At 41.5% G+C, this 14710-nt stretch overlaps 1 protein-coding gene across 1 annotated transcript; it reads right to left on the bottom strand.

Moving 5' to 3' along the window:
• Positions 1 to 600: 600 nt before the first annotated feature.
• On the bottom strand, positions 601 to 9587 carry drd1b (dopamine receptor D1b). Its single transcript, XM_058087917.1, has one exon. The coding sequence runs from the start codon at positions 8582 to 8584 to the stop codon at positions 7166 to 7168; it is 1419 nt and encodes a 472-aa protein (XP_057943900.1). The 5' UTR covers positions 8585 to 9587; the 3' UTR covers positions 601 to 7165.
• Positions 9588 to 14710: the final 5123 nt, after the last annotated feature.

Raw genomic sequence — 14710 nt, 5'->3', positions numbered from 1 at the left:
TATTTAAATGCACGTCCAAGGCCGGCACACAGCGAGGACAACACGCTCAGGGAGTTGGAACAACAACAAAACAAAAAAAAGCATCGTAGTTCCGAATCAATCCACATTGATCCACTGCAATGACATGATCTTCCAATAGCGGTGTCAAAGGTAAACACACACACAAACACACACACACATGTCAAAATCAATCACAGAGCACGTATGCAAAACAACAAAGAGCAATACATGTTTATTTTTACAAGAAGATGGCACATCATACTTATATATATATTTTGTACAAAGTTTCAACTAAATACAAGTCATAAGTCATGAGGATTATAATCTTTTGACATCACTTTCATGAAAGAACACCAGAAACATTGTCAATAAATTAATACAGGTATATAAATAGTCACTGGCTTGCCTGCATCTTCAATCCAAACAATGGAGAAAGACAAACAGTTTTCCCAAGTTTGATACACAGGATAAAAAGCACTTGTGTTCATCAAAGAAAAACAACAATCCCCGCATCCATCCATCCATCCATCCCTCCCTCCCATGGAAATAGCTTGTTCGTCAAATGGAGCAGCCCCCCCCCCCCCCCCCCCCCCTGCATCGTACAGCGATAGGACGTTGGAGAAGTCCCATATTGTTCTGTCAATAACTCCTAACTGGAGGACATGGAAAAGAAAGGAGAGAGTGGAATGTTGTCGCTCGAATTCTGAATCAAAGCAGTGACATGCACTGATGACTCATGTGTGCACGGCAAGTGGTCAGAGGAATCGGACGCTTTCAACACGGGACTCAACTGAGATCAATTCGAGAAACTGCTTTCGGAAAACCAGGAAGTCAGAAAAAATTGCGACGGAACGCCATCGGAAGTCGTAGTTCCAACTTTCATTCATTAATTCTCTACCGCTTATCCGAGGGTGGTGGCGGGGGTGCCGGAGCCTATCCCAGCTGTCTTCGGGAGGCGAGAGGCGGGGTACACCCTGGACTGGTGGCCAGCCAATCACAGGGCACATATAGACAAACAACCATTCACACTCACATTCATACCTATGGACAATTTGGAGTCGCTAATTAACCTAGCATGTTTTTTGGAATGTGGCCGAGTGCGGAATTGAACCACGGTCTCCTAGCTTTGAGGCCTGCGTGCTAACCACTCAACCACCATGCAGCCTGAGACAAATAGATGTACCCCAAAAGACTATGATTTCAGATTTCAGAAAAATTCAGATTGACTATTAAATATTTTTTTGGAACTGGGCGAACATAAAAATGGAACCGGTTCAGACAAAAAATAACGCTAATATATAATGTAATTATTATAAATTATATAATATTATAATTAATTTTTAAAAATCTATAATGTATCATTACTATAATAAAACACCTGAATAATACTGACATAATTTGTGTAAATATTTGCTATAAAAATAGCATATTTGGTGATAATTTCTTATCATTTTGACATCTCACTTTATAAGCTCCGGTTTCCGATATATCCTACTTCCCGGTTCTTCTTGAAATCAGTATTAATATGCCACCGATGACCAAAAAAAAAAATAATAAAAAATTTAAAAAAATCCCGGCCATAATTCCGAGCCTCATCAGTTACTCTCTGAATATCTGCAGAGAGCTTTGATTCATTGCCGTGACTCAAAAGTACAGAAGGGAAACAGTAGGCCCTGTCTGTTTAATAATAAATTCAATCCGTGTTAACATCTGGAATGCTCATCAAGTCGACAGAGGCAGCCAAGAGAAAAGAGAGCGAGGAGGAGGAGGATGAGGATGAGGAGGGGTGAATATTCTCCAAGGCGGTTCCCATGCATCCTTTTTGTCCGGTCCTGACTGACTAACTGCACAACATAGCACACATTACTTCCTGTTGTGTTTACGCGGGACAAAAAGTGGAGCTCAAACGGTATCGGATACAAGAAAATAATCTGCAATGGAATATTTGAAATTAAACGGAATTGACAACGAGGCCATTCGCTGCTAAGCTAATCGAGCAGCAGCGTGACAGAAGGACAATGAGCTCGCTTGTGTCACTTATTGAGCTAAAAAGCTACCACCCTGTTTTATTTTTGTTGCCATATAGACAGCATTGGATTTTCCAGCATGGGAAAATCAAATGCTGCGTTCAAGAGCAATTGCTTTGCTATTGGATGATCTGTGTCCCTGCGCAACAGTTTCAAAACACATGACTTCCCCTTGGGAAAAAAAAAATAAAAAAAAAAATACTGCAACTCAATCAAGCCTAACTTTGGTTATACGTTTATTTATATTTATATTAGTCTACGTCCCCTGATTTTATTTAAGCATACCTGGCAACAAGTGTTCTGGAAAAGTAAAGGAAAAATGACAGGTATGCATTTTGGTGACCAGCTGGTGCTGCTTTACAGTACCACGTTATTCCTCCAGAGGCGCTAGTGAGTCAGAGCATAAACCAGGGGTTTTCAAAGTGTGGCACCGGGAGTCTCCATTATGAAAACAGAATACCGCTGCGGCCTCCCCGACTATTCATTCATTCATTTTCTACCGCTTTTTCCTCACGAGGGTGGCGGTGGTGCTGGAGCCTATCCCAGCTGTCTTTGGGCGAGAGGCGGGGTACACCCTGGACTGGTCGCCAGCCAATCACAGGGCACATATAGACAAACAACCATTCACACTCACATTCATACCTATGGACAATTTGGAGTCGCTAATTAACCTAGCATGTTTTTGGAATGTGGGAGGAAACCGGAGTACCCGGAGAACATGCAAACTCCACACAGAGATAGCCGAGGGTGGAATTGAACCCTGGTCTCCCAGCTGTGAGGTCTGCGTGCTCACCACTCCACCACCGTGCCGCCCCTCCCTGACTAGACTTCCCCAAAAAAATATTTTATCTGAGTACATTTATCGCCACCAAATGTATGATATCAAAATCAAATCATTCTGCATTTGACATAATTACAAAAAAAAACATAACAGGTTTGAAATAATATTCATATGTGCCCCTTCTAAATTATTCCAAACCCCCACCTCACACTTTGAAAACCTCTGGCATAAATAAAGCAGTAAACATATGAATGGGGAAAGGCAACATAACATGAACAGGTATCTTATATTTGGACATGTAGTAAATAATATAACACTTTAATGTGAAATAAACCAAAAAAAAAAAAAACATGACCCCATGCTATGTCCTAATTTTGTCACATCACTGTAATGGCGCCACATATGGGTTGTGGTCAAAAATTTTTTTTATTATTATTAAACAAAATGTTATGGTAATTAGTTACGTCCCGTCTGTGACGTTTTGCTTGATGGCGGCCATGTTTTTTAACCATTCATTCATTCATTCATTTTCTACCGCTTTTTTCCTCACGAGGGTCGCGGGGGTGCTGGAGCCTATCCCAGCTGTCTTTTTGGGCGAGAGGCGGGGTACACCCTGGACTGGTCGCCAGCCAATCACAGGGCACATATGGACAAACAACCATTCACACTCACATTCATACCTATGGACAATTTGGAGTCACCAATTAACCTAGCATGTTTTTTTGGAATGTGGGAGGAAAAACCGGAATACCCGGAGAAAACCCACGCATGCACGGGGGAGAAACATGCAAACTCCACACAGTGATGGCCGAGGGTGGAATTGAACCCTGGTCTCCTAGCTGTGAGGTCTGCGTGCTAACCACCCGAAAATAAGCCATTTAATACGTAAATAAAACTCATCAGTTCAGCTCATTCAAATCCTGCAATAAAAGCCTGTTGTTTTGGCGGTCAAATCTTGTGGTCTCCTAGCTGTGAGGTCTGCGCGCTAACCACTAGACCGCCGTGCCGTAGGAGTGAATTATGTTGACAATTATTCAATATTTGATGTCACATGAAAAAAAATAGTTATGTGAAAAAATTAGGACACCCCATACGGTAATGGAGCACAAATACATAAAAATCTATATTATTTCCCCCAAATATTTCTTTTCATGTCCGGGATGCACCTCGCATGCAGAAAGTAGTACATTTCTATCACTGTTATAATTCAAATTGATGATGCATGAGGACTTTCATAGAACGTTCTCTTACAGTACACGTACAGTATGCTATGCATTTTGTCAACCATCGTTCACGTAAATGAGATACACAACACATTTTACACAGTACCACCAATGACAACGCAACGCAATCCTCCCACAACCAGGAAGCTGCTACATTACAATGCAGTTTCATTTCATCAATATTCATCAATGCAATATTTGGAGCCGTTGATTCAACATGATTGAGCGGTCATTTTCCATCACGCTGTGAACGCAAGCGACTGTCATCACCCTGCGTGCTTCTGACATGGCCGCCGGAGCCGAGCATAGCACACAGCATGGCGTGGCATGACTCCCCGTTGTGAGCAATTTAGCTAATCGGATATTTACATGTTGCCGAAAAAATATCAGTTGGTGTCACTTTCTTTCAGGTTCTTCCATATATGACTTATTTTAGTCTAGACAAGTGTTTTTCAACCTTTTTTGAGCCACGGCACGTTTTTATACATTGGAAAAATCTAACCAAAAATGTTCCAAAATGTCACCACGACCTCACACGTGCATCAATAAGTCTATCGGAGGAACAAGGTAGGTGTTGCCACACGGACCAATATTACATTGCTCTGCCAGTCTTTACACCACAGACACTCCACAGTAGCCACGTTTTTACATCACCACTTTTTCTCTTTCCGAATGACCTTTCGGGAAACAATGGTATCCATAGAAAGGAATATTCCAATCTCTTGTCTACATGCGCCGTGAAAATCAACCAGAATAGTCAATGGGTCATGCGCGGTAAAACGTAAACATCAACATCACGTGATACCGACTTTTTTCCGAAGTTTTTCTTTCACTTGTTGGAATAACTCCGTATTGCCAGTTTTTCATCTGTCCAGTCTTGAAATTTTAATTTGAATCAAAAACAAACTTTGCTTAGTCCAGTGCCGATTGCTGGCCTCCATTTTTAAAAGTGAAGAACGTCTGGATCTGCGTGTTACGTCATATCTGAGCATGCGCTGAAAGAACGCACCCGGGATCAATTTAAACAGGAAAAGATCAAATTCAATCTTGCTAATATTTTATAATTAAACTCGGGACATGTTTTATATAGATATATTTTTTTTCTTTTTTTTGAATAAAGTATGCAAGGGTTTAGATTCTGTTTCACAGATGGCGCTAATGCATACGAAAACTGCTTGCTAACCCGCCAATAAACAACAGAAGAAGAAAAACACCACGAAGAAGAACGCACCCTGACAAATTTCCGTTTGAGCGGGTACAAGATACCTCAATCGGATTGGTTAAAGGAATATTCCATCCCTGTTCAATTCTTTCCGTTTGAGCAAATAAACCAAATGCAATTGGAATATTTGGGTCCATATATTCATGGCTATTGACATAATATTTGCAAATGATGATTCATGAATATTAATTATAAAAAGTGATATTGGATAATTCCTCACGGCACACCTGACGGTTTCTCAAGGTACACTAGTGTGCCGAGGCACAGTGGTTGAAAATCACTGGTCTAGACTTACATTCTTCTTACATTGAGTACTGCTAAGAACAGAAACACTAGTACCACTTTAAGCCGGAGAAATGTCTTTGCCAGGAAATGGGAAGGGCAAGTGACTCAGGGAGAGGAGAAAAAAAAGAGAGAAGTCACTCTTAATTTGAGATGAAGAAAAGATAAACTGGACTAAACCGAGAGAGAGACAGGAAAGGAAGTTTAGGGATCGAGAGATTAAAAAAAAATGCAACAGAAAATAGGACCCACCCACTAGCCTCTTTCACACAGACACCCTGCAGAAGTCAGCAGGATCAGATAATTAAATGTGCAAGACTCCCAGTCCTGGAATACCCTTTCACACAGGCAACATCCTGTTATCTCTGTTATGACTCAGATCTTAGAAGCCGGTAGACAGAACGGGAACACAAAAAAAAACACATGCTGTGTGAAAGGTACGGATGAAATACTCATAAATCCCAACCCCGGACAATTTTTTGGTGTACAATTCAAGACTTTTCTTATCTGATGGACCATGTGAAAGGAACTTTTCCTCTCTTAGAAGCCGGTAGACAGAATGGTAACACAGAAAAAAAACACATGCTGTGTGAAAGGTACGAATGAAATACTCGTAAATCCCAACCCCGGACAATTTTTGGTGTACAATTCAAGACTTTACTTATCTGATGGACTGTGTGAAAGGAACTTAGGCTACCAAATAGGGTTGTTTCCTCTCTTAGAAGCCGGTAGACAGAACGGGAACACAAAAAAAAAACACATGCTGTGTGAAAGGTACGGATGAAATACTCGTAAATCCCAACCCCCGGACATTTTTTGGTGTACAATTCAAGACTTTCCTTATCTGATGGACTGTGTGAAAGGAACTTGGGCGACTAAATAGGTTTGTTTCCTCTCTTAGAAGCCGGTAGACAGAACACAGAATGGGAACACAGAAAAAAAACACATGCTGTGTGAAAGGTACGAATGAAATACTCGTAAATCCCAACCCCGGACAATTTTTGGTTTACAATTCAAGACTTTACTTCTCTGATGGACTGTGTGAAAGGAACTTTTCCTCTCTTAGAAGCCGGTAGACAGAACGGGAACACATTAAAAAACACATGCTGTGTGAAAGGTACGGATGAAATACTCGTAAATCCCAACCCCGGACAATTTTTGGTTTACAATTCAAGACTTTACTTCTCTGATGGACTGTGTGAAAGGAACTTAGCCTACCAAATAGGGTTGTTTCCCTTTAACTGAACATATCTTGGAACTACCTTTGGGCCCTTTGCAGGAAAACTGCCAGATGAATACTGCAATGAAAATATTATCAGAGACAAACTAAACAAGTTAGTAAACTTTTCCATTAAACACACACGCCTACACCTACATCGAACGACTTCTACATTGTCCTTGGCACTAAATACTGTTAAAAGTCCACGTGGACTACTGTACAAAATGCAAATGTTTTCACACCACGTCATTCAATTTTGCAGTTAGTTTACCCGGAATAAAGTGCCTTTACTTGGAAACATTCGGAAAGGTTTTTCCTTGTGGATTGGTGTTTTGACAGTCTTAAGGTACCTACGTCACTGTCAGGCATTTTTTATCGAGATGTCCGTCTCTGAGTGTTCTGATCCTGCTCTCAGCAGGACACGGCTTTGTGCTGCCCGTTGTGTGTTATGGGATTGATCTTTTCCAGTGTGCTCTCCGTATCGCTGTCTAAATTCCCGGAGATGGCTGGGCACAGTTTGTCCAAGGCATTGTTTACCACACCTACCTCCATTATGTCGTCCCCGAGCCCGCCTCGGTCCAGCTTGTGTAACTCCTCCTCCTCCAAGTCCTCCTGACGTAGGATGTTGTGAGAAATCACACAACTCGCCGAGTTGTTGCCATCCTTTGGGATGTGGCTTTTGGGCTGGTATTGAGAGTTGGGATTGGGAACGGGGGCGGCTCCGGTGTTGTTGTTGTTGACGCTGAGGAGTTCGATGGTGTTGCTGCCCGGGCAGAGGCGGTGGCATCCGAGCAGGATGGAGAAGGCCTTTCGGAAGTCGGCGTTGAAAGCGTAGATGATGGGGTTGAGCGATGAGTTGGCCCAACCGAACCACACAAACACGTCGAAGGTGGTCGGGCTGATGCACGGGAAGTCGTTGGCGTCGTCGGGCAGATTGGGTTCGCAGAACGGAACCATGCAGTTGAGTATAAAGAAGGGCAACCAGCAGCACACAAACACCCCCATGATGACCGAGAGCGTTTTTAAGACTTTGGTTTCTCGTTTGAACGACATTTTAAACGAACTCTCGCTCTCCATATTGGAAGCGTTCCCCATGCTGCTGTGGCGGTTTTTGGCACTCTCAGCCGCACGTTCCAGAGCGGATATTCTCCGTATCTGTTTTTGAGCGATGCGGTAAATTCGTGTATAGGTCACGATCATAATGGCAACGGGGATGTAGAAGCTGATAAGCGATGAGGAGATAGCGTAGCTCCTGTTCAGGCTGGAGTCACAGTTATCAGGAGGCAGGTTTCCCGGGTACGATCCGTTTAGCTCGGCTAGGTTGGCGGTTTGAGCTTTGTGCCAGTTCAGCTGAACAGGAATGAAGGAGATAAGCACCGACAAGGTCCACGCTACGCTAATCATTAGACACGCCACTTTAGGGGTCATTTTGCGTTCGTAGCGGAATGGACTCGAGATGGCCCAGTAGCGATCCACGCTAATCACACACAGGTTCAAAATGGAGGCGGTGGAGCACATGATGTCAAACGCCACCCATACGTTGCAGAAGGCACCGAAAGGCCAAAAACCCATGATTTCCGTTGCGGCTTTCCACGGCATCACCAAGATGGCCACTAGGAGATCGGAGATGGCTAGGGAGATGACGAAGAAGTTAGTGACCTTGGACCTCAGGTGACGGAACTTGGTGACGGCGGCGCACACCAGCGTGTTGCCCAGCAGCGTGGTGAAGATGAGGAGGGAGAGGAAGCATCCCGTGAGCACCCGTTTGGACGAGTCGCGCTCCGTTAGCATCTGTTTACCATCTTGAACTGTGGAGAAATTGTGATCCATTGTTTTTGAAGCTACGCTAAAGTCAGAGAAAAAAAAAAAAAAAAAAAGGAAGGGGAGGGAGGGCGGGTGGGTTTTAGGGATGTGTCGGGGGAGGTTTTGAGCCGTCACCCCATCACATCCCCCCTGGCCCCGCCGCTGCAGCTGAGCCTCTCTCGCCGATTCAGGACAGGAAGGTCAGCTGTTTTGACACTGGTTCTCCCGCAATCCGGGTCTGGCACCTCTTCGGAAGCACCATTGTGTTTTTTTTTTTTTGGTGCTTCTATTCCAGACACATTCAAGTCCTGGGTCTTCTTTATCTTCAAGCGGTGCGTTCAAAGACGTGGCATGTTGGGAAAAGTTTCACAACACATTGCCGTTGCGCCAACGATGAGTAGAGCTACCGGAGCCGGTCATTAGCCTTATATAGCGCCTCATCAATAGCAGCTATTGACAGGCTTCGCAGTGCGTTTATCGGATTTGTTTTAATGGTACTCCAGGCGTTTCCACTTGACTATATCGGTCCCAGGATCGAAACCCTACTGTTTTGTTCATGACTTTAATGGAGGAAAAAAAAAACAATAACAAAATCGGGCTGAAAGTGTCAGCAGTCCACTTTATAATGACATATTAATGTCATTTTCTAGTGTTTTACTTTGAAGTTTAAAATTCTTCAATATTCCGAATATAATATGTAATCAATAAAATTGTTTAATAGGATGACACTCACGGCATGCTGGATGGAAAACAATCCAATTCCGCTTCATTATCAGTCCAAATGCATACCCCCAGCTCCGTTGCACTCCATTGGAAGTCAGTCTTTTTTATTCCTTTTCATTTTTTCTCTATTTCAATGGGAAGGCAATCCTTTTTTTTTTCCGAGGACATCCATATAATGCCGTCTTGGTCCATGCATGGAGGAAAAGAAATAGGAAAAAAGGAGGAGGAGGAGAGTGTGTCATCCAAAGAGGGGCTCGCCGAGAGGTGAGCTTTTGGTGTGCGCTTCTCCACTCTCTCTCTCTTTTTCTCTCTCCCTGCTTCTTGCATGCCGCACCGCTCCATCCATCCATGTATCCATCCATCCATCCAGGGACGACCGATAAGAGCAAAAAAGCACCACCACATAAATCCCACAATAGTACTCACATTTAATTTCCTAGAGAGCTTTGTTACACTTGAACTTTACTTCCATGTGAGAAAAAAAAAACATAAAATAATACTAAATATTAAGCACCTTTCTTATGAAGTGGCAATTTATTATATTTATATGGCTGCATAAGTTTTAAAAAGGGGAGGAGATGCTGGGAAAAAAGGCGCCTGTGTGACCTGAGATGATCTTACAAGATTGCACACAAAAGGCTCAACGGCGCTATCTGGTGGACACAGTGCATTGTGTGTGTGTGTAAGTGTGTGTGTGTGTGTTTGCATGCACTGTTGCATGAACACCAATCCGGAAAAAACAGAATCCCGTGAGGCAGCAGTAGCAGCAAAGAATGTAGCCGATATGTTATAATGGAAGGTCTGACAACACAATGAGTGTGCGCTCATTTTGCGGTATAGTATAAGACAGACGGGTGGGGGCTCATATTGCATGTGTGCATCTATGACGAGGCATGACTAGGCGGCGTGTGTGTCATGACAATGTGTGTGTGTGTGTGTGTGTGTGTGTGTGTGTTGTGAGAGAGTAATGCATGTAGACAAGCCAAGTGTAAGAGGCCTGGCAGACACAACGCCCACATTTCCCCACAGCGCAGAGCCAGGCTATGGCGTGCAGCCGCCCAAGTTCAAACCAAGACCACGTTAGATGCAAACACACACACACACATGCACACACACAAGCAGCCATGCAGGCTAATTTATGTCTGCTCCAAAAAGCAAACAAAATAGAATAGGAGTAGAAGAGAATACAGAGAACAGATATCTCTTTTTTTTTTTTTTTTTTTGGGTTGGTGTGACTTTGTTCTCTGGATGTTGTCGCTGTACAAGGAATTTGATGTGGGAATTAACTTCTGTCACTAATGAGCATGTTTGTTAATTAATCACCAGCTTTTTATGTTGTTGACACGTGAAGCACATTCCCCCCCCCCCAAATTAATTCAGTAGGTGCCATTATTGTTAGATAGCTTCAGCTTCCTCGGCACGGCACCTGTCATCTCCGGGGGGGGTGTTTTTGGGATCGTTATCATGTTGGAAAAGTGCCATGCAGCCCCATTTCTCAAGGAAGGGAAACTCATGTATTCCTACAATGAACCGCAGAACCCTAGAGTACCGGCAGCACTCATGCAGACCAACGTCCATGCAGTTATCTTACTTGCGTTACCAGCTATATAGACAATAATGACGGAATTTGTCATTTTCAATATATACTAAACCTATACAGTAATCCCTCATTTATCACGGTTAATTGAGAGCTCTCTAAACATGAAATAAACACCCCTGTAGTCACCTTGACACTCATATTACACAATATAGTACACATAATAACAGAAAATAAGACTCCTCTTGTGTGCTGCTATTGGGGACCTGAGTGGTAGGCAGACAGGAAGTGACGTACAGTAAACCTCGGATATATCGGACTCGGATATATCAGAAATTCACTCACAACGGACAGATAAAAAAGAACTGATTTTTCTGTAACGCATTTCCAATAAAAATTCATTGCATATATCGGATTTTTTATAACGGATTTCGCCTATTTCGGACAAAATCTCCTGTCCCGTTCCAATGCATTTCCATTAAATTTCCCTCGCATATATCGGATGGCCGCATCGTGGCGCTCCGATTCGCCGAATCGTGACAGGCTGCTATACGACGTCATTTGCAGCATTGCCTGCGCGTCCCGGTACATTGGAAACATAGTCCAGGAAGTGCCTTTTTATTACGGATAAAATCCGATTTACGCATATACCGGATATAAATCCGATATATGCGTAAAACCGATATTTTCCGGTATACGCATATAACGGATTTCGCTTATATCGGACAAAACCAGTGGGAACAATTGAATCCGATATATCCGAGGTTTACTGTAATTGGTTCAGAGATTTCACCCGCATCAGCGGCATATGTTTATATGAGGGATTATTGTACCTGTTATGTCTGTGAGATCATTTTAACCTGCAATAAAAGCCTTTTGTTTATGTGTCTCACTGAACATTACGGTAAAATTACTGACATCTAGTGACCAACGTAGTATACTACATATCATTCACTTTAGTCTTTGAATGCCTAATATTTGTATTTTAACTCATTAATTTCATTTAGTTTTTTTAAATTACGCAACAAATACGCACAACTAACTTCAGTATTAATATTTTTTTACAAAAAAATGGCCATATACATTATTTTTGGAAAAAAAAACAATAAAAAAAACTATCTTCAATGCTTTTGCTTCTGCTATACCCTACACTTTTTCAGTACTTTGGTTCCGGTTTTCCACACCAAAATATCTGATAAAACATTCCACAGTTCTCAAATATCTTTATTTTTATTTTTCTATACACAAAATAATATTAAAAAAATTAAACAAATTAAGAATAAAGCCAATAAATCAATCAATCAGTAATAAATAAGTAAAAATAATAATAAAACAGCAAATAAAAAAACGTAAGAAACCACATACAGTTGGTAGAGAAATTATTTTTTTCAGATTCAAATGTACAGTATTAACAGTTATTTAACCTTTAACATGAACATTAATGAAACTTAATAATTTGACCCAATTAGAAAGTTAGCATCGTACTCAGTTCCATCTGGGAGCAGCGTCGTAACTTTAACAACATGTTTGATGAGATGCTTTATCTTGACGTGTATTTTCCGTTTTATTCCAAATCATTTCCTGCATTTATTTGTAACCCAGCGTCATAAGCCTTTAGCTTCATTGCTAATCCAAAGCAAAACAGGGCGGGGTAACAGGGTAGGGTAACAGTATGGTAACAGCTGTCATTTCAACATTAAACTTCGGTATCAAGGTGGGGGGCCTCAAACTAGCGTCTCACGGGCCGCATTTGACCCGTGGGCTGCGAGTTTGAGACCCCTGCTGTACACTGACTACTCTGTATTGTTTGATTTATGTTTGTGTAGTTGCACAATGCGCTAGTTGCAACACAAAGCTAAAATACTGCAACATCCTTTCTCCGGTGAGTAGTTTTACTTTATTATAATTGTTTAATTGTTTTCTCTTTACATGTGTTTGACTGTTAATAACATTGAAATGTTGCTTAAAACATTGCTTGTGCAGCTAAAGAAGGTTATATGATAGCAACCGGTTGAAAATACTCATTAAAATATAAATTTTAAACATATAGGCGGACAGTGGCTATATAATAACATGCACTCGGTATCACAACAACACACATACAGTACACCTCCATTTGTCCGAGACATAAGGTCTTGACATTTTCATGTCAGGATGAGATGGAAATAGAAAGAGGGCCATGAGCTGGGCAGATTGAGGCACCGTGAGTCAGTGGTGTGATAACGCAGACAGACCGAGTCAGTGGACTGAAAGCAGAAGGTACTGCCTGTATGTGTGTGTGTGCATGCTGCATACTTTAATGTGGAACAGAATTGGGGGGAGGGGGGAGGGGGTCACAGAGGTGATGTTGACAGGTTTTTAAAGGGAGTGGCTGCAGGTGGTAAATAAACACCAGCACTACAGGTCCAGGCGGACATGGGAAAAAGTGCTATTCACGCCTAAACGTTGCTTTTTGACTCATCGTTACTGCTTTGTGTTTATTTAAGATTATTTCCCACCACTTCAGTTTCAGTGTAGCCCTTTATCTGGGAAATAATAATAATGGATCTAATCAAGGTGTTATATGACAGTGTGAGAAAATGCAAAAAAAATGGCCCAAAAGCCTCAGAAGCGCCATCCAATAATAAACCTGCACTCTAGGGAGTGGAAAGAGACCATACATTAGGGGGTAGAGGTTGTTTTCCCCTAAAGGGAAACACTGACCTCTTGTGGTGGTCTATATAATGCAACAAATAAATAACAAATAAATAAATACATAGCAATTGTGCATACCAGTGACGTGTGATGAAACAATAGCAAGAAACTCTGACGCTAATATTTTTTTCTATTTTTATGTTTACTATATTGAGTATAGAGGTGTTACTTAATGTCTAAATGTCTCTGAATACAAAACTATTCCAATATTCCACATAAGGAATCCTACAGCAATTAACAGTCAATCTCAGTCAACAAGGGGTCTCAAACTCAATTTACCTCGGGGCCACTGGAGCTAAGGTCTGGGCAAGGATGGGTCGCATCAGGTTTTCCCCCCACAAAAAAACGCATTTATTAAAAACAGAAAAATATACAAACTTTTTCAGTGCTTTGGTTCCGATTTTCTACAATAAAAGCTCTGATAAAACATTCCACTGTTCTCAAATATCTTAATTTTTTTTTTCTACACAAAATAAGATGAAAAATAAATAAACAGATCAAGAATTAAAAAAAAATCAATCAATCAGTAATAAATAAATAAATATAATAATAATAAAACGGCAAATAATAAAAACTTAAGGAACCACATATAGTTGGTGGGTAGACAAATTATTTTTTTCAGATTAAAATGAACAAAGCATTATTAGAGCCCTGTAGACATGACAAAACACGACTATAATCACATTTATACTCTTTTTATTTACAACATATTGCGCAACTGCAGGGTCTTGAGACACATGCTAACTCGCAAACTAGACAGCTAGCGACCTAAACGGTAGCCTTCAAGTTATTTCCTTACTTCCTTAAATAGCCAAAAACTTACCACTTCCACACGGATAGGGAGGATAACTATTAACAGTTATTTAACCTTTAACATGAACATTAATCAAACGTAATACTTTTTTCTGGGTACATGATACCATACAGCATCCATATCAAACTTGTTAACTAACATTAAACTTTCATATGAAGGCGGGGGCCTCAAACTAGTGTCCTGCGGGCCACATTTGGCCCGCGGGCTGCGTGATTGAGACCCCTGCTGTATACGAAGTGAATGTGTCCTATCCTTCTCCAGGAAAAGTTATGGTACTTGTTATGTTAGTTGTAAAAGTCTGCTCGCCTTTTGGTGAGTATATTTATATGTTATAATTACTCTTTTTCTTGTTTTTCATCACCTGACTCGCCTGACAGCACGTTAT

This window comes from Doryrhamphus excisus, chromosome 11 (assembly GCF_030265055.1).
Source record: "Doryrhamphus excisus isolate RoL2022-K1 chromosome 11, RoL_Dexc_1.0, whole genome shotgun sequence".
Taxonomy (NCBI): Eukaryota; Metazoa; Chordata; class Actinopteri; order Syngnathiformes; family Syngnathidae; genus Doryrhamphus; species Doryrhamphus excisus.
Note: the sequence above shows the minus strand (reverse complement) of the source record. Positions and strands in the feature narration are given on the sequence as shown.

What these genes read in the sequence shown, in the direction of transcription:
- drd1b (XM_058087917.1), bottom strand. Translation starts at nt 8,584, where the DNA reads ATGGATCACAATTTCTCCACAGTTCAAGATGGTAAACAGATGCTAACG.